General features: G+C 39.2%; 2 protein-coding genes across 2 annotated transcripts in view; one reads left to right on the top strand and one right to left on the bottom strand.

Moving 5' to 3' along the window:
- The window catches only part of LOC117295096 (pentatricopeptide repeat domain-containing protein 3, mitochondrial-like), a 38,335-nt gene extending 30,625 nt beyond the window's left edge, over positions 1 to 7,710 (top strand). Inside the window, exon 24 of the mRNA XM_033777664.1 lies at positions 6,839 to 7,710. Within this exon, the coding sequence (XP_033633555.1) occupies positions 6,839 to 6,896 (58 nt within the window). The 3' untranslated portion in view covers positions 6,897 to 7,710. The remainder of the gene's footprint in view (positions 1 to 6,838) is intronic.
- Positions 7,711 to 9,540: 1,830 nt separating this feature from the next.
- On the bottom strand, positions 9,541 to 19,024 carry LOC117294699. Its single transcript, XM_033777209.1, has 6 exons — positions 18,925 to 19,024; positions 17,966 to 18,133; positions 16,795 to 16,989; positions 11,782 to 12,087; positions 10,624 to 10,740; positions 9,541 to 9,687 (listed from the first exon to the last, which is right to left on the bottom strand). The coding sequence occupies exons 1-6, from the start codon at positions 19,022 to 19,024 to the stop codon at positions 9,560 to 9,562; spliced, it is 1,014 nt and encodes a 337-aa protein (XP_033633100.1). The 3' UTR covers positions 9,541 to 9,559.
- Positions 19,025 to 20,352: the final 1,328 nt, after the last annotated feature.

The raw sequence follows: 20,352 nt of genomic DNA, 5'->3' as shown, positions 1-20,352 counted from the left end.
ATACACTAAAAACACGGGGAACCTACTCGGCGATAGCGGTGCGCTTTGATTCTGCGTTTTTTGATAAAATGTTGCTATATGCTTATCTTTTTGCATATATTTTAAGAGGTTAATCGTTTAATTTGAGGCGAAAATATGATGAATTGTTTTGTATTCCGAAGACATTTGTATGTCGGGTAGGGAAGATTATGTCACTCGATTAAAATCAACCTAGTTTTTAAGGTCAACCATTGGATTTGTAAATAATCAGTAAATTTTCTGGAAGTTTGCCAAATTTGGATTTCTGTCAGTTTCACTGTTATAGAGCTATTTCACCAATCTCTTGCTGTTGGATGGGGGCATTCTTTCTAGACCTTACGGAGTGTTGTGGCCGGGTGGTCAGAGCCCCTGAACTCAAGCTCTGGTGTTTCTGTTCAGCAGAGTGTGGGTTCGAATCCCGGTCGTTACACTTGTATCCTTGAGCAAGACAAACTGTAATTGACTCCACCCCGAGGTACCTGTCAGGGCAAGGATGGTTCTTTTGATTGGTTTAGCCTAGTAGTGCATAATTTGTAGCACAGGCTGTATTCTCCCCCCAGGGAGCTGAGATGGTTTAAGGAATTAATGAAAGTGCACAGTGACCAGGGGTTATAATGTTGGAAGCGCTTTGAGACGTTCTTGGGGGGTTGTAAAGCGCTACACACATCCTTATATTTATAGACCGTATTGAACAGACGTCACCTTTCAAATATCTGCCCTACAGCAAGGCGTCTGTGAGCGTGTGTGTGTGTGCTTGTGCCGTACAAATCAAGCCGACAACGCTGCGTGCTGCGTGCTTCTTTGATGTTTGCGTTTAGACGCACTTATGGTTTGCCCTACAAGATGGCGACTTTCATAGCAGCAAAGGGGTTTATTCCATACGGTCTATTGGTTCTAGACACAATGTGAACATTCACAAAGGTCATTATGAGGTCACATGGTGTGTCTTGACCAGTACAATTGCTCTATAAATGTATAATCTGGGCACAATTTCATAGAGCTGCTTGGGCACAAATAGTAGGCAAGCCCAATGGAATCTAGCTTAGCACAACGAGTGAGGTTACCAGTCAAAGCATCATGTCATGTGTACTACATGTATCTGTAACTGGTATCCAGCAAATTTTTGCTTAGCAGAAAGTTAGGACACTCTAGGGTTTGCAGTCGCTCTTTTTTTATCAATATATTTGTTGGGGGGGGGGGGTGGGGGGAGTGGCACCACTTTTTAAAGTGTAGGACATCAATTTGCAAGAGTTTGCAGATCACAATACACGTAGGTCTTTACATCAACGAGGAACGAGGAGCTAAGCGTTTTTTTTTTTAAAGGAAAACTGACGATAACATTAACAATGAAAAATAATGGAAAACCTAAACTGGTAACCACGGTAAAGTTAACAGTTCATATGGCATATATTTTAGTGGGGTAATGGACCCTTGCATACAATGTCACCAGCTCACATATATGAAGTGCCTCCATTGTTTAACCTGGTGGCTTTTGCAAGGGGTATGTTAGTTAGCCTTTCCTCCATTGTTTAACCTGGCGGCTTTTGCAAGGGGTAAGTTAGTTAGCCTTTCCTCCATTGTTTAACCTGGCGGCTTTTGCAAGGGGTATGTCAGTTAGCCTTTCCTCCATTGTTTAACCTGGCGGCTTTTGCAAGGGGTATGTTAGTTAGCCTTTCCTCCATTGTTTAACCTGGCGGCTTTTGCAAGGGGTATGTTAGTTAGCCTTTCCTCCATTGTTTAACCTGGCGGCTTTTGCAAGGGGTATGTCAGTTAGCCTTTCCTCCATTGTTTAACCTGGCGGCTTTTGCAAGGGGTATGTCAGTTAGCCTTTCCTCCATTGTTTAACCTGGCGGCTTTTGCAAGAGGTATGTTAGTTAGCCTTTCCTCCATTGTTTAACCTGGCGGCTTTTGCAAGGGGTATGTTAGTTAGCCTTTCCTCCATTGTTTAACCTGGTGGCTTTTGCAAGGGGTATGTTAGTTAGCCTTTCCTCCATTTTTTAACCTGGCGGCTTTTGCAAGGGGTATGTTAGTTAGCCTTTGCACTAAAAAAGTTCTAGAGAAAAGTTTTGTCTTCAGACAAATAACCTAGATCTGTTATCTCTGGCTCTGTAGACACAGTTAGTCACCTTCTTTTAAAGGAACACGTTGCCTTGGATCGGACGAGTTGGTCTATAAAAAGCGTTTTGTAACCATTTGTTATAAAATGCATATGGTTGGAAAGATGTTGTAAACGTAGAATACAATGATCCACACATATTTGCCTCGAAATTGCGTGGTTTTCCTTTAACTTTGGGAAATAACACGGTTGGCCATTTATGGGAGTTAAAAATTAGACTCCCATAAATGGCCGACCGTGTTTGACCACGCAAATTCGAGTGATACTTGTGTGGATCATTATATTCTACTTTTAAAATATCTTTCTAATCATATGCATTTTATAACAAACTGTTACAAACACTTTTCAAAGACCGATCCAAGGCAACGTGTTCCTTTAAGTTTCGAGAGAAAAAAAAAATTGTCGGAGTCGTTAATCACGCAGAGGTACCGTGTTTTTATGCGCAAACTGGGCATGCTCAGTACATGTACATAGGTGACTTACTGCTTTCTCAGCGTCCTGTCCTTACAGTCAACTCTGGACTATGATATACATTGTATGCCTCTCATTGTGAACCATTGATAACATGCTCCTGCATTGTTCAGAGCCAAGGATTAGGGAAGTCAAATTTTACTAGGCCATTCCATGTTAATGCCTTGTTCCTTTTTTTTTTTTTTTTTTTGGTGGGGGGGGGGGGGTCAAAAACCACAACTTTTCTGTAGAATGAAAACAATTTAATTCAATGAGAACTCATGGTGAACTGACCTCCCTGTCAACTTACAACATGTACCATGACACATGATGCAAAGCTAACAGGACGAAAGTGGTCGCCGAAGACACAGTAACTTAACAGGGTCGCTTTTCAAAAAGTCCAATGTGAACAGCTCTGCGCTGTAAACATATGGCAATCATGCTGTAAATCGCTACGCAAATGTCACGGAATACAAGTCAAGGTGGAGAGCGCACACGGTAGAATTACACCCAAGCCAGTCACACTAACTTTCCGTGTGGCAGCGAGGAAAAAAGTTCAATGGGAACACAGCTTTGCACACCAACAGATTTTGCAAGTCCTAAGTATAGTTTGGAAACACTGGATTCCCACAATAGGCCTATAAGATGCATTTATTAGCCGTTGTTTAATGAGTACTGTATCAAAGTACCCTACACTATTATTGTCCCTTTTTATTGGGCCTTAAAAGCAGTGGACACTATTGGTAATTACACAAAATAATTATTAGCATAAAAGCCTTACTTGGTAACGAGTAATGGGGAGGGGTTGATGGTATAAAACACTGTTAGAAACGGCTCCCTCTGAAGTGATGTATTTTTTGAGAAAGAAGTAATTTTCCACAGATTTGATTTCAAGACCTCAGATTTAGAATTCGAGGTCTCAAAATCAATCATCTAAAAGCACACAACTTTGTGTGACAAGGGTGTTTTTTTCTTTCAATATTATCTTGCAACTTCGACGACCAATTGAGCTCAAATTTTCACAGGTTTGTTATTTTATGCGTATGTTGAGATACTGGTCTTTGACAATTACCAATAGTGTCCATTGGCTTTAAGCATTCCTGAAACCATCTAAACTCCTTAGGAGTATGCAGCACCGGCAGCCAAATTGTAGCACAAAGGTTGCTAATTGTACACATCAATGACATCTCTACCCTCACAGGTACCCATTTACTTCCTGGGTGATAAGAGAAAACTATATATACTTTTACATAAAGTCAAGTGCTTTGGTCAAGGACATAAGTATCTGACCAGGATTTGAACCCATACTCTGTTTACTCAGCCATCAGAAGTTGAACTCAATACCCCAGACTGCTTGGCCAAGACACTTGGACTTTAAAGACACTGGACACTATTGGTAATTGTCAAAGTCTTCTCACTTGGTGTATCTCAACAGATGCATAAAATAACAAACCTGTGAAAATTTGAGCTCAATTGGTCGTCTCAATTGGTAGAATAACAAATCTGTGAAAATTTTTAGCTCAGTTGGGCATCCAAGTTACGAGATGACTATGAAAGAAAAAACAAACTTCCACTCTAACTTGTGTTCTTTCAGATGCTTGATTTCGAGACCTCCAAATCGAATTCTTAGGTTTCAAAATCAAGTTTGTGAAAAAGAACTTCTTTCTCGAAAACTGCGTCACTTCAGACAGAGCCATTTCACACAATGTTTTATACTATCAACCTCTCCCCATTACTCATCACCAAGTAAGGTTTTAATTACATATGCCTTTATTGTGTGAAGGAAACAAAATCACAAATTTTACTTAGTTCCCATGCTTGAATGCCCTTAAAAGTAGTGGACACTATAGTTAATTACTCAAAATAATTATTAGCATAAAACCTTTTCTTGGTAGCGAGTAATGGGGAGAGGTTGATAGTATAAAACATTGTAAGAAGCACCTCCCTCTGAAGTAACGTAGTTTTCGAGAAAGCATTGATTTTCGACGAATTTGATTTTGTGACCTCAGATTTAGATTTTGAGGTCTCGAAATTAAGCATCCGCGCGTGCAAGGGGTCAATTGGTATTTTCGTTTTTAAAAACTTACTGTTTGTAAACAAGCAATGGAGAGCTGTTGATAGTTTAAAACGTTGTGAGAAACGGCTCCCTCTGAAGTTAGTTAGTTTTTGAGAAAGAGACAGTTTCTCACTCAAATGTTAACAGACTTCAGGCATAAAACCTTTTATCATGCATACAAATTAGTGCAACAAGTTTTTTTTTCGTTTAATATTTTCTTGCAACTTCGATGACCAATTGAGCCACTAATTTTACAGATTTTTTTATTTTATGTTTATGTTGGGATACACCAAACGAGAATACTGGTCCTTGGCAATTACCAAAGGAGTACAATGCATCTAAGCAGAGGCTTTAGGGACTTTTCGTTTTCGGCGACGGATGGTTCTGCGACGGTTGTTCAGCTAAACGTTGTCGTTTTCAGCACAACGAAGATTCATCCCAAGTACTGTCGTAGAAATTGAGGGACGACCGTCCTCAAAGCCGACGCTTGGGCAGATGACGCCAAATGTCATCTTTACCGTCGCAGAACCATCCGTCGTTGAAAACGAAAAGTCCCTATTCTCAAAGGCTCAACAACAACAATACAGAGCGCACACATTATTTGTAATCACCTGCGCTCAGGGAACTCCTAATTGTCTCCCTTTTGTTTGTACTTTGACAATAGCTCCCATTGTTTTCTTCAATATCAGGGACCTCCACCCAACCAGGGACCTCATTAATCCTGTTTGTAATCGGTCCCCTATTTGAAATGTGTATAGTTCCTGCCATTGTTTTTCCAATGCTCCCTTTTCTAAAGGATTCTCTTGGGGCGTAGGTTCTGGGGTCAATTGCACAAAAAGTTCTTCCTCAGGACTAGTCCTAGTATACAAATATTGACTGCTTCGAGTGCTACATGTATGGTTAAAACTATGACTAGCGCACGGCAAACCGATGCACTATCACATTGCGTCGTCTAGCAAAACTAAGACATATCATGTGACGCGCTCTAAACCAATGAAGAGGCAGAATATTGGTAAGGGGTGTTATAATACTCGGGTGAGTAACTTGTCCCTTCTTGATTATACATCTAGGACTAGTCTTAGCTCTTTGTGAAATCCACTCCAGGTTGAACAAAGAATTCAGTTGTGGGGTCCATTGTTCTATTGTGTAAAATACCCCACAAGTACACTCTCGTAAACCAACACTTACTTGGCAGGTTGCCAACTGGAGAGTTTGAAGACTCTTCTTTGTTTTTCTACTGTTTTCCTGTCCCCGTTGGTTTTGTGATTGAGTGTGACATAATGATGTCCCCTCTCTGTCAAAACACCTTGATCCCTTCTGTCATAAAGTTCTTGATTTCAATGGGTAGATGCGCTCACTTATGGGAGACTTTTGAGCGCTAGGTGGCAGCAGACTTCTAGGTAACTGTCCATTGTTTACAAGTTCTGATCATGCGCACATTACCAAGAACAATGGATTTTACCTGGCAGAGTCTGCTGCCACCAACCATCACGAAAGTCCCCTATTATAATGTGTTGACTTGAAAGTATGTTGTGTTGTCATAAAGCTATTGAAAAGGAATCTGCTTGGGTTCAAGTGTCAGCTCATGTCATCAATGGTTTTTGATGTTTTTATACTTGTGCGAGCAATGTCATTTCTCGTTTTTTGAGGGTAAGAAGTAAGAAAGTTTCTAATGTTTTTATGTCCTAATGCAAGTTATGCAGCTTTGCCAAAATGCTTACTTGCGGTATGCCATGGTGGAACGGTGTAGTGCAATGAACTCAAGTTCTGGAGGCTGAATCATTAGGGAGTTGGTTCGAGTCCCGGTCATGACACATTGTCCTTGAGCGAGACACTTGACTATAATTGCTCCTCCTCACCAGTGAGTAAATGGTACCTGTGAGGGCAGAGATGGTTCTTGTAGTTGATTAGCTTAGTGCGCTACATATTAAGCAGCAGAGGCTGTTTACTCCCCAGGGAGCTGAGATGGTTTAAGGAATGAACTAAATGGCATAGTAACCAGGGGTTCCAGTGTTGGAGTGCAATGAGTAGTGACTTTGAGTGGTTTCTAAGAAGCCACTATTATTGATATTATTTATTTGTTGTATTGCAAAACATTGAAAAAGAAAAACAAGCTATTTTTCGCAGTTTATGTGTACAAAAGTCCTTTTATTATATTTAATTATGATTACATTTTTGACTTTGATTTTTTTTTGTAGAAAAAGAATTGATGACATCGTGTCAGAGGATGATGCAGCTATAAAAGGAAGTTCTTGATCTTGACCCTCACTTACCCCAACAAGCTGTCTACATTGTAAAGGTAGATTTAATTGGATTTGGAATTTCATAGTCAATAAATCAGCTGTCGATTTCACAAAGATAGTCCTAACTTACACCAACAAGTAAAAACAAACTTTACAATTCAATATTCCCTTTCAATAGTTTTAATATATTTTTTTTTAAAGTTTCCTGACTATATTAAAGTATACTTGTCTGCATTGGTTGTCTTTAAAATAATCAAAAATATAATAATTTGTCAGATCTACATAGAACAATACTTGTCATTGACCGCCATCTTTGATGTATTAACACTGGAAAAGTGCACGAGTGTCCATGCTGCGCGTGACTCACGGGCAATGATAGCTCTTCACGCGAGCACAATTCATAAAATATGGCGTACGAGGAGAGTATTGCAATCCATCTACTGTATAAGTTTGGTAATTGGAACCCACCGTTTGTGTCAATCCTACTTGTTGTAGATAACAAAACATACAAATGAACCTGTGAAACTTTCATTTGAAAAGGTGGTGGAGATACTGCTGAAAATCTGGAGCGATTTTGTCTATGCAGGAAAAATAATCTTCAATTGAAATACACATTTTGAAAAACATTACTGTCAGTAACCCTTCTCAGTTTCATATTTGTCGGCATAAAAACCTGATATATTTTTTACATAACAGCAGAAGTGAAATGTTTCTCAAAGTGATTTATCAAAAGCTGCTTCAGGCTTCTAACCAAAATAACCAAAAGTCAAATGAAATTCCTGAAGTAAAACTTAAAAAAATAGTAAGGAATGTTTCACCAATTGTGTTACCGAGTCCAGCAGTTACACAAATGGGATTCAAACCAAACACAAATATATTCTGTAGCATACGTCATAACCAATATAACACAAGAATACTTTTTTATCTTTACCCCATTGTCTGTCTCCTTCCCTGTAGGACATTTTTCTTAAAGACAACGGACACTATTGGTAATTGTCAAAAGACCAGTCTTCTCACTTGGTGTATCTCAACATATGCATAAAATAACAAACCTGTGAAAATTTGAGCTTGATTGGTCGGAGTTGCAAGCTAACTATGAAAGTAAAAAACACCCTTACCACACAAAGTTGTGTGCTTTCAGATGCTTGATTTCGAGACCCTTAAGTTCTAAACTTGAGGTCTCGAAATCAAAATCGTGGAAAACTACTTCTTTCTCGAAAACTACGTCACTTCAGAGGGAGCCGTTTCTCACAATGTTTTATACTATTAACCTCTCCCCATTACTCGTTACCAAGTGAGGTTTTATGCTGATAATTATTTTGAGTAATTACCAATAGTGTCCACTGCCTTTAGGTTATAATTTCATCAGAGATCAAATATATTGTTTGTTTTTAACCAATTGATGGTTATTAATTGGTTTTACTCATCCTAAGTTTTTTGTGAAACAAAAATCTACAAGCAAATCACCACTTAGATGGGATTCAAACCCATAACCTTTGCATTGCCACAGCAGATGCCTTACCACTAGACCAAGAGCTAGCCCGATGGCTAGAGGCAGTCTGATGGTTGTTGTACAGTAAATGCCACCACTTCATATATAATGGCATTATGTTCACATACACACAGTGTACAGATACCATTCTAGAACAGAGTAGGGTTTCAAACTGAACATGGTGAACAAATTGGAAAATAAATTACATACAGTAAGGGTGTGGCTTGTTAATGAACACTAATAAACAAGCAGTTATTGAAAAAAAAAATTGGTGTTAGATTGTCAACTTATTAATAAGTTTCACTATTTTGAGAGGGAGTATTTTCTTTTTAAGAGGGCGTTATAAAACTAAGCTGCCGTGCCAACAAAATAAAAAATTATTTGTGAATTTACAAATTCAAATTTGATTAGTTTATTATGAAAAATGGCCAAGACTCCCCTCCCCCTAAGGTAATAATCTCTCTTGATCGGAAGAGTGTATTCAAATTTACATTAATTTGCTATAAACATTGATTCGTTCCATGTTAAGGAGAGTTTCCCCAGTTTGGGGGACCTTTTTACCCTCTTTGGGAGGTAAGTGTTCAAAACGTGGTGGACATTTATCCATATGTATGTGTAGGAGGTTGTCACTGCTGTGCATCTTGAACCTGCCAAGAGTGCTGTTTAAAAGCAAAGCGTATTATGTCAACCAGAGTTTCCACGATTGGCGACCTTACTACCTTCATGAGAGGATAAGGGTTTGAGTCGGTGTATACATTTTTCCATTTGAGATGTAGGAGGCTGCGCAACTTGAACCTGTCAAGAGTGCTGGTTAAAAGCAAAGTGTACATGTCATCCAGAGTTCTCCTGATTGGGGTATTGATATCCCCATTGAGTGAAGATGTATCAATTGGGGTAGAAGTGTATCCATTGGTGTAAGAGGCCATCCTTCAAGTGCACCTTGAACCTGCCAAGAATGCTGACTAAAAGCAAAGCCTATCATCCAAAGTTCTCCTGATCGGGGTAATGCTATCCCCATTGAGTGAAGAGGTATGAATCGGTGTAGGAAGAGTACTGGCCATGTTGGCTGCAAGACATGTCAGGTCCCCCATCGAGAGAAGAGGGAAAAAATCAGGGTGCTGGTTTTTACCATCGGGATAGTTCGGGTGACAGTAACCCAGTGCATGAGGTTACGATACCCTCCTCTATGCAGTAGTTTGAGGTGACCCTGTGGTTAGGGTACCGGTGAGGTTCAGATGAGGGTTTGTTGCCGGAATGTCAAATGAGGTAGATGATTCAGGAGGTTGGGTGGTTTCTTGTTCATCTTCAACAGCTGCATTGAGAGAGGGAAAATCAGAATGTTACAGTATTTTTGTAAGAAGAGAAAATGAATATTGTGAATGAGTAGACTAGAAGTTATACAGGGAAAGGTTCATCACAGTATGTACATAAGTACGAATGTAAACTGGTGTTTTAAACATCATAAGGAAAATAACACAGTCTAAATGGAGGTGGGCTGGACACACTGCCTGAAGAACTGACAACATATGGATAGCAGTAGCACAACTAATGGATTGACAACCATGGACAAGAAAACAAAAAATGGAGAGATGACATAGGATTTTATGCAGGAACAGTATGGACAAGAAAAGCAAAGAATAGAGTTGTATGGGATGGCAACCAAGGACAAGGAAAAGGAGAAGAGGTAGACAAAGAAGAAGATGGAGGGATGACAGAAGATCTTATGCAGGAACAGTATGGACAAGAACAGCAAGGAATGGAGATGAATGGAATGGCAACCCAGGACAAGGAAGAGGAGAAGAGATAGACAAAGAAGAAGATGGGGGGATGACATAAGATCTTATACAGGAACAGTATGGACAAGAACAGCAAGGAATGGCGATGAATTTGATGGCAACCCAGGACAGGGAAAAGGAGAAGAGGTAGCCAAAGAAGAAGGTGGAGGGATGACATAAGAGTTTATGGAGGAGCAGTATAGACAAGATCAGCAACGAATAGAGATGATTGGAATCGCTACCAATGACAGGGACACGAAGAAAAATCAGATAAAGAAGAAGACGGAATGATGACAAGACATAAGTTGTTTGAAGTAGAATTATGGAAAAGTCTCTAAAGTTAATAGTATCATGTTGTCCAGTGAAAGAAAATTCCTTGGTGGTTATTTTGGGCAATTCTTTATACAAAAGTAAACAGCATGTTTACAAAAAATAGATACATGTAGTAGGCTACATACAGTTTGATGTCCTACCTGCTTGTTCGTGATGTGTTAATGTAACACAAAGGCAAATCTCGTCCTTTCCCGTGCAATCTGAGTTAGTCTCGCATGGTCTAGGATCCTCGCAGAGATGACGGACTAGTTCTGTTGCTTCATTGTGATGAAACAGAATTGTGCTGTTTGTACATACGTGTTGGAACTCTGCAACGGAGGCAGTTTTATTGTTAAATACAAATGCATTTTTTTTGTTTTACCCTTACACCGATGTGTATTACATTGTACATGTATACTCAGTAGGCCTACTTTCCCGAGTTCGGTGAACAAATCTAAGTCATATTACTCTGGTTGGATTCGAACCCACGACCTTTGCAATTCTAGAGCAGTTTCATACCAAATAGGCCACCGAGATTGCCTGGTAGCTATAGAGGCAGTTCGAATCCTTTGTTTTAGCAGCAGGTATAACTGCAAACGATTTATTAGATGTTAAATTTGCATCGGGGATAAAGAATATCAATTTTGGTTTTTAGCCACGTTGTGTGTAAGCACTGTATACTCAGTATTTTTTTCTGAGTTCGGAAGTATAACTTTTGCAGAGTGTTACACAAATAAGAGCAAAATTAACTTCTTGTAAGTGCGTATACATCGGTACCTGCTAGGGTAGAGTTTGATATTGTGTTTGAATAAGCTTCGGAGTGCCACGACATCCCATTACTGTGTTCTCCTAAGGGGAGGGGGGGGGGGGCTGAGAAAGATAACAGAACAAAACTATATCGTGGGTTTGACTCTATAACGTTTCAGTTATGTACACAATATTGTAGTATACTTCTGTCGAGAGACAAGCTCAACGGCTAACGGTAACAGGCTAACTCTCTATGCGTAAGCCGCAGTTTCGAAAACGCCCGACAGCAGGATTAGTGAAATTGGACTGATCCCCCCATTGCAAGGTTGTATTGCATCAACATTTCATTGAATAGTGTGCACCGTAAAAAGTAGCTTTTGGGTAACAGGGCCCACAGTGTTGTATGGTATGGCTGATGATAAAAGTGGCTGCAGTTTCGAAAACGCTCAGCAATAGGATTGGTGAAGTTCAAATGATCCCCTCATAAAATAAAAAGTTGTGCTACGTACAATGACTTCGGATAAAGGTGGCCTAATCCTGTGCGTTTAAGCCGCAGTTTCGAAAACGCTCACCAGCAGAATCGGTGAAGTTCAACAGGTCCCCTCGCTGTAAAGTTGTATTGCATCCGAACCTCGTTCCATCGTGCACACCAGAGAGACTAGGCTTTGCGTGACAAGACCCCCGATGCTGCACGTACACGTCACCCTTCCGTCTATCTCTAAAGTCACACAGTGTCCGGTAGGTGTTGCCGTCACTGCCGCACACCCTACGGTGTTTGTAGAGATTACACACCGACCACCGAGGGCTTCGTGGGCTCTCTGCCTCCCCCGTTCTTTCGACATTATTCCCCGCAGTCGAAAAGGTGGCGGTTCCAGCGGCTGTAGGTAAACATAAAAATACATGAAATGTTAATAATATTATAGGGGATTTGGGGCATTGCATGGTGATGTATCAATATTTGGTTTGCGGTAACATCATGTGTGTATCTACTTGCCAGGTAGATTATGGTCTTTTGAGAACTTTTCTTGCTTCATATTCTTATACTGCGGAGTAGATTTTCGGAATTCCGGAGACTTCTCAGATCTGAAAAGAACTGCCCTGCTTATTTAAACTACTGCCTGGGAGGAAGGTTTGAAATCGGCCGAGACTACTCTACTACTTTTAGATTTAGCGAAAATTACGGGAAAATTGAGTTCGTTTGAGAGGAAGTTCTTGAGAAAAAAATTGTCAACTATACATTTACCTTAAGTTGGTATAGCAGTTTGTAAACAAAAAAGAAGATGTTGTTTGCTTACGTCATCGCAGCACAAGTTAGCAAGACGTTTACTGGCCAAGGTTCAACGTTATGTTGTGGTTGCAACACTCAAAATAACTTCACATGACAACCAATGCTAAAATTAATGATAAATATTCACAAATACCCAACAAGTTATTAAAGTCTCTCAGCCTCTTGGAAACCATTATTTTCAGACAACTTAACCTCAGATTTCTTGTCAATTTTCGGCAGGTCGGCCGTTTTTTAGTATTTTTTGCTTATTCCCGCAGAAAATAACACCCGAAAAGTTCTCGTGAGGCACTCCTCAAGTTCCCAAGCCAAATGAGACAAACTTTAATGCCTTAATTTATCAAATTTCCTCAATAGTGAAAGCACTGAGCACCCGGATTGTGATAGATTGCTATAATTTACTCGATCTTTGAGTTGCATGACCCCAAAAATGTTACTGTTTCAAATAAATTGTGGGTTAAAAAAAAGAAGAAAGATGTTTGGTGCACAATACTTTGCCTATTTAGTGTGGTGCATCCTTCGTTATCACATGTGCTCAATTTCATACAGCTACTATAAGCACAACAAGTGGCTAAGCACAACATAATTATGCTTACAAAAATAATATGGTTACCAGCCAGAATACCATGTCACATGTTCAATTTATGGCAGGTATCCTCGTTAAGCAATATTTTCTGCTTAAGCAGCTTTTAGCCGAAATTGGGCCCTGGCTGCGTCAGTTTACGGCTTTAGAATGAACAACTAAATAAAGATGTCTCTACTCTTTGTTTTTTGGCAGAGCTCTTTGTGTTAATCCAACCATGGAGGAAGACAGTCCAATCAATTTACTTCTAATAAAGTATTTACCTGTAGTTGTTGTCATGACAGTACTTTGTGTCGTAGATTGCCGTTGTGTGTCTGGTCTGGTCACACAAACCAGTCCGCATATTTGGTTGCATTTGCAGTATTGTGTTTCCGAGCAGTCTGCACTTGTGTTACATGAGTTGAAACCCCGGCACATGCTTTCCAACCTTAGACCACTCCAAAGGAAAAGTTGCCCATCACGTCCAGAAAGTTCGCATGGTTCTGTATGGGAATTAACTAATCAAATATTGCCTGTGAGATGAGCATAAAGTGAATAATCTTCACTTAAAGGCAGTGGACACTATTGGTAATTACTCAAAACAATTATTAGCACGACACCTTACTTGGTAACGAGAAATGGGGAGAGGTTGGTAGTATAAAACATTGTGAAAAAGAGCTCCCTCTGAAGTGGAGTAGTTTTCGAGAAAGAAGTAATTTTCCACGAGTTTGATTTCGAGACCTCAAGTTTAGAACTTGAGGTCTCGAAATCAACCATCTAAACGCACACAACTTCGTGTGACAAGGGTGTTTTTTTCCCGTCATTATTATCTCGCAACTTCGGCGACCAATTGAGCTCAAATTTTTAAAGGTTTGTTATTTTATGCATATGTTGAGACAGACCAAGTGAGAAGACTGGTCTTTAACAACTACCAATAGTGTCCAGTGTCTTTAAAGGGAATGTACACGTTAAGTAATTACTCAAAACAAATATTAACTTAAAAACTGACTTGGCAATGAGCACTGGAGAGCTGTTGATAGTATAAAACATTGTGAGAAACGGCTCTCTCTGAAGTAACATAGATTCTGCGAAAGAGGTAATTTCTCACTAAAATAAAATAATTCTGTAGCCAGAAGTCTTTTATTCCCATCTGAAAGCACACAAATTCGTCCCACGGGGGTGTTTTTTTCTCTCATCATTTTCTCGCAACTTCGATGACCAATTGAGTTTCAATTTTTACAGGCTTGTTATTTTATGCATATGTTGGGATACACCAAGTGGAAATACTGGTCTTTGACAACTACCACACGTGTACCTTCAACGCGGTTGGGTAAGTGGTAACTTATTAGACAGTACAAAAGCTCTCGTTTATCAAAAACGAGAAAGCAAGTTGAATGGAGACTATTTTTCATGATCGTTTTAAAGAACTTCTCGAACGAAAACGGCAACATATGATATTTCAATTGATAAGTATTTTGAGTTTACATAAGATTCAAAAGATTGTAATTATGTAGCCTTGGTCTTGAAAGCCATTGGACACTTTCGGTAAACAGTATTGTCCAAGGCCCGCACTTCGTGTATCACAACTTATATATAAAACAACAAACCTGTGAAAAATTAGGCTCAATTGGTCATCGGAGTCGAGAGAAAATAACGGGAAAACCCACCCTTGTTTCCGCACGTTTCGCCGTGTCATGACATGTGTTTAAAATAAATCCGTAATTCTCGATATCGAGAATTTATATTGTTTTACCGTTTTCTCAAAAAGTAAAGCATTTCATGAAATAATATTTCAAGAGAAGTCTTTCACCACTACCTTCTGTAAACCCTGTGAATTATTTGTAAATCTGCGAACTTAAAACTTTAAACTGCTTCAGACTGCCCAGTGATATCCTTTATGTTGACAAGATCCTTCACTTCGACACCATTCAAGTCTTTTTTCATCCGAACCTAGTTTTGACGTGAGATTAAAAGTCTGGTTCCTTCTTGTACAATGGATATTATTACTCATTGCTGTTATTGGATACAAGCAACATGACCAAGATGGTGACAACGTTGCCTATTGATATGGTGGGTTTGTTTTCCATTAAAAGTATTTCCTGAAAACGAAATAATATTCTGTGCGCTCGAAATATTATAGCAAGAGCGCTCAAAAATAATATCGAAATATTATTCAACACCAAATACGTGGTTTACCTGAAATTGTAGTGCTGACAGTAGGCCTAGTTTGCATGGTTGATTGTTGTTTTGTGTCTGGTCTGGTCACACAAACCAGTCCGCATATTTGGTTGCATTTGCAGTATTGTGTTTCCGAGCAGTCTGTGCTTGTGTTACATGAGTTGAAACCCCTGCACATTTCTAGCCGTAGACCACTCCATAGAAACTGTCGCCCATCACGTCCAGAAAGTTCGCATGGTTCTGTGTAAGATTACATATTAAATATTGTCTGTGAGACGATCGTAAATAATACATGCTCCCGAAATAATGTTAATATGCGATTTTTAAAACTTCTTGTGCATAGAGACGAACCTTAAAGGCAGTGGACACTATTGGTAATTACTCAAAATAATTATTAGCATAAAAGCCTTACTTGGTAACGAGTAATGGGGAGAGGTTGATAGTATAACATATTGTGAGAAACGGCTCCCTCTGAAGTGACGTAGTTTTCGAGGAAGAAGTAATTTTTAACGAATTTGATTTCGAGAGCTCAGATTTAGAACTTGAGGTCCCGAAATCAAGCATCTGAAAGCACACAACTTCGTGTGACAAGGGTTTATTTTCCTTTCATAGTTATCTCGCAACTCAGACGACCAATCGAGCTCAAATTTCCACAGGTTTGTTATTTTATGCATATGTTGAGATACACCAAGTGAGAAGACCGGTCTTTGACAATTACCAATAGTGTCCAGTGTCTTCTAAGTGCTGAAAAATATCGTATTTAAACTAACCCGTCCATTATTCAATATTTTTTCTACAAGGTATTGTTAAACTACATTTGAAGTATGATACCTATTCGTTTACATAGTACCATGTAATGGTTTACAAGGTGATGTGACGCAATTTGTTGCCAATCACAATTAGGACACCGGGCGAACCCCTTCTCTTTATGATAAGTGTACTGAATTATTGTATACCTGAATTATACAACACACGGGACCAACGGCGTTTCGTCCCATCCGAATGACGCAGCATTAAAGGTTAGGTGTCTTGCTTAAGGATCAAATGTGACTGTCAAGACTGGGACTTGAACCCACACTCTGCTGTCCGGTGCTCATGACCCACTCGGCCACGCAACAGAATAGAAACCAAATTCATCGAAGAAAAACAGTACCGAATATTACCAAAGCAAAGCAAATAGTGACTGTTATGTGAATATAGTTGAAGTTTGGAGAAACGTAATGCTTGATATGAATATGGTTTGAACGTCTACCCGAATAAATCTTATCGGGTGTCGATAGTTGTTACCTCATGACTTTTTAGTTTAGAATGTACCTTGACAAGATTGTTATTGAAAGTTCTTGAGCAAGGTACTTATTTTTTCTTCTCTTAGACTTAGGTTTATAAATGGGAACCTGCGAGGGTTGAGATATTGAGTGAATCGCTTAATAACGAGAGCATTTTTGTTGTCATTATGTTTTAACGAATTGCCCAGTGTTTGAAATTGTGGTACCGGGTAAATAAAAACTGAGCACTTCGAGAGAAAAAAGTACAACTAGAGTATGCGTCAAAAGAATTTACCCTTCTTTGCGATCTGGGTCCTAGCAGGTTCAGAATGCAGCCGTACGAGGCATCGATGACCGCAACCAGCGACGCAGAGGCACTCCTTGAACCGGTGAATACACTTTAAACCCGGCTGGCATTTTGGTTGCCCACACGGTCCAGATCTCCTTCCGAGCATGTTAAATGTTGGCTCAACCGTCGGACATATTGTTTCTGTGGGCGTGCACAAAATATGTATTGTATATTCACATTATTATTTAAAGGCACTGGACACCTTTGGTCCTTTTTCAAAGACCAGTATTCTTACTAAATATATCCCATATATATTTGCATAAATAAAATAACGAATCTGTGATAAGTTGGACTCAATTGGTCAAAGATGCCGAAAAAAGGCTCCAAGCCTGAAGTCTTTCAATGATTGGGGGAGAAATTACCTCTTTCTCAAAATTTCAGAGGGACCCGTTTCTCACAATGTTTTAAACTACCAATAGCTCCCCATTACTCGTTACCAAGTAAGTTTGTATGCTAACCATTTATTTAAATAATTACCAATAGTTCACACTGCCTTTAATTTGTTGAAAGTAAAGAATACGTGTCTAACGTGTGTTGTCTTCGATAAGACATTTGAATGAAGGGCCATGTTATACACGAGACATTATGTACAACTTGGGACAACAAACTGCATTGCATGCAAAGGACCACAACAACAACACCAACAACAACAACAACAACAACAGCATCAGCAACAACAACAACAAAACAACAGCAAAAGCAGCAGCAGCAGCCAAATGAACCGTCGAGTTGTCAAACAACAGGCGTTCCGTACAATGTTCTCATTAAAGAAACACCTTTTTTTTGTCTGTCCATAATGTCTTATAATGTGTCCACATCATAATGTGTTTTAAAATGGATACACAAAACGTGATGAGATGCATTGTTTCACTTTCTGACTAAATTTGACGAATTATAGTTCAGTTGACTTTTCGAAGGGTAAAGCTGCAGCCTATTTCACGAAACGCTTGGATTGATCCCATCTCGAGTTAGGATGAGTAACCCGTCGAAACTTAGGATGGGTTCAGTACGTCCTAACGTCTATAAATACGGATTTTAACTCGTCCTAAGTTCTAAGATAAATCATAATTCGAAAGAGTTTGGTGAAATCGCATGTTATGCGTATCCACAGACTCACCACAGCGCAGTCCACAAGTGGGCGTGCACTCACAGCTTTCTCCGGCTAGGCATGGTTGGTCTCGGCAACTGGCTGCCGACCTACAGTCTGATTTAGACCGCCCAAAGTTATAGAGAGGGACCGGTAGCTCCCAAGATTCACTCGGACAGTCCACAGAAGTATTCAATCCTGTTAAAACATGGAAGATAAAACGAAGAAAGATATGGTTATTAAATAACAAAAGTAACGTTTGATGCCTCAAGTAAAAAAAAAAAAAAAAAATAGTTCACCCTCTAATTTGATACGGCTTGCTACCGTAATCGTTAAGTATCCCCTTTTATCTGAAGGAAGCAACGACACAAATGGTCTGGTCGTTCCTTGAACGTAAGACAAGATCTGCTGGAAACGGTTTGTTTCGTTTGTCCTTGCTTCATTTCGTTGTGATTGAGACGTCAACCGCACCTGTGCCGATTTTGTTTGTTCATAATGTGGAATCATTTTTGAGCATGTGGGTGGATTTTTTTCCCCACTTTAAAAAAGGGAATCTTTTTAGAATTACAGGCCGAACACCAATTTTTTTTTTAATAGAGGTAATGATTTTATCACAATGTTCTGAATAATTCGATTACTTGTTTCTTTTGTTCATTCAATTATGTCATTTTTCTGTGCGATATCTAGAAATCCGTAGAAACTTGCGATGATCCTTTCCTGGTCCCTTTTCCCTATGTCGTTTTCACATCAACTGCTTGTTAGATAAACTCCATGTATTGTGCATCTGGTGCAAATAACTTACCGTAACAAACCACCAAACATATTCCTAAAGTCAAATATCCCAACAGGATGTCATAAGGTTGAACATTATAAAGGCTGAACATGGTTTAAGTTTTTTTTAGCATAGCAAACAACAAAACCCGCAAGATTGGCGTAAAACCAAAACAGGACGCATACCTTTGTTTATATGCAGGAATAAATCGCGTTACCTGACGTAACGGTAGAGACGATAGTCAGTCCTTTGCCTAAAATCCACATGAGGTGTACAACAAATTCAGCGACACGCACTGACGAAACTCGCTTGGCCATTTCTCACAGGCGACTGTGAGACAAGTCTTATAGCCAAACTTTTGTTATTCTATTTTGACTCTCAAGTGCGATATTCTGATCTGATTTAGGTTATCAATGAGGTAATTTACCAATTTCAAGGGCCAGGAAATAATGGACTATCAAAGATGTTTTCCCAACCATATCGTTCGACGGTAACATTATCTGAATTGTTATTGTTGTGTTTTTGTTTAATGTTATTATTTTTTCATAGATCTGTCACTTGTATTTTATAAAGATAGCAACTGTCTACTCATTCCACGGCAACATTATCTGAATTGCTATTGTTGTGTGTTTGTTTGTTAATGGTGTTGATATTTTTTTTTGCATAAATCTGTCACTTGTGTTTTAGTTTAATATTTAAAGGACATCTGAAATATGTGTTAAGATAAGAGATGCTGGTTGAAAACAATCACCAATATGACCCCAAAACAGTATAACTAGTTTTGAAAAAGCTATGCTTACACGGTTGGGAAAGTTAAAAGGAAATTTCATTCAAAAAGGTGCTTCAGTTTCCTGAAAGTTATTCTAACACTGTATACACATAGTTTCGAAAACACTTTAAGGTAATTTTACTTGAGGTAAGGCATGAAATACCGAACGTGGTATATTTTTGTTGTCTGTATTATATGCAAAGGGTATTCGTAAAATGTGGAACTTATAGCAGAGTCGAAAAACAAAACTGACGTCTTTCCTTTTGTTCCACTAACTTTATACAGTTTAGAAAACAAACAAGCGGCAATCTTTCCGGATGTGAGTGCGCATTATGTGATTTTACTAAATTTCAAGATTGAGCAAATCCCATCGGCTACTCTCATTAGCAAGTCGTGTTGCGGGAACGTCTCACCCCATCCCCAAAACGGACGAAAGTTGTAGTCCTTTGCTTCAAATGTTTTTGTATTTTTACAGGGCGTGTTTCATTATAGGTGAAGCTTTACGGTAGCACAATGTGGAAATATCTTTTGAATAGTAATTGAATTATTTTATTGTTTAGATTGTTCTCCATATAATGCGAATAATTGGTTCTGCCAAAAACAGGTGGTAGACAAAGAGAAACAAAGGTAATTACACATGGTGCCACCGCACACCTCAATTGCACAATGCAAAGTTTCAAATATTTTAAGGCTTTGTATCATTCATTCGTTTATGCCATTATTTTGATTGTCTGGGTGGGAGATCTCTAATTGAGGTCCGCGCGATAAAACCAGTCTGGATCAACATTAAAGGGACACGCTGCACAGGATTTTACGTTTTGGGCTGTACAAAGCGTTCGTTATGAACTGAATATGGTTGAAAGATGTTTAGAAAGC

This window comes from Asterias rubens, chromosome 9, assembly GCF_902459465.1.
Source record: "Asterias rubens chromosome 9, eAstRub1.3, whole genome shotgun sequence".
NCBI classification, from domain to species: domain Eukaryota; kingdom Metazoa; phylum Echinodermata; class Asteroidea; order Forcipulatida; family Asteriidae; genus Asterias; species Asterias rubens.
Note: the sequence above shows the minus strand (reverse complement) of the source record. Positions and strands in the feature narration are given on the sequence as shown.

Coding starts and splice junctions, on each gene's coding strand:
- LOC117294699 (XM_033777209.1), bottom strand. CDS start 19,024: ATGGCCAAGCGAGTTTCGTCAGTGCGTGTCGCTGAATTTGTTGTACAC. Junction 16,990..17,965: donor CACTTGTGGACTGCGCTGTG/GTGAGTCTGTGG, acceptor GCACGCCCACAG/AAACAATATGTCCGACGGTT. Junction 12,088..16,794: donor GACCCAGATCGCAAAGAAGG/GTAAATTCTTTT, acceptor GTTTACCTACAG/CCGCTGGAACCGCCACCTTT.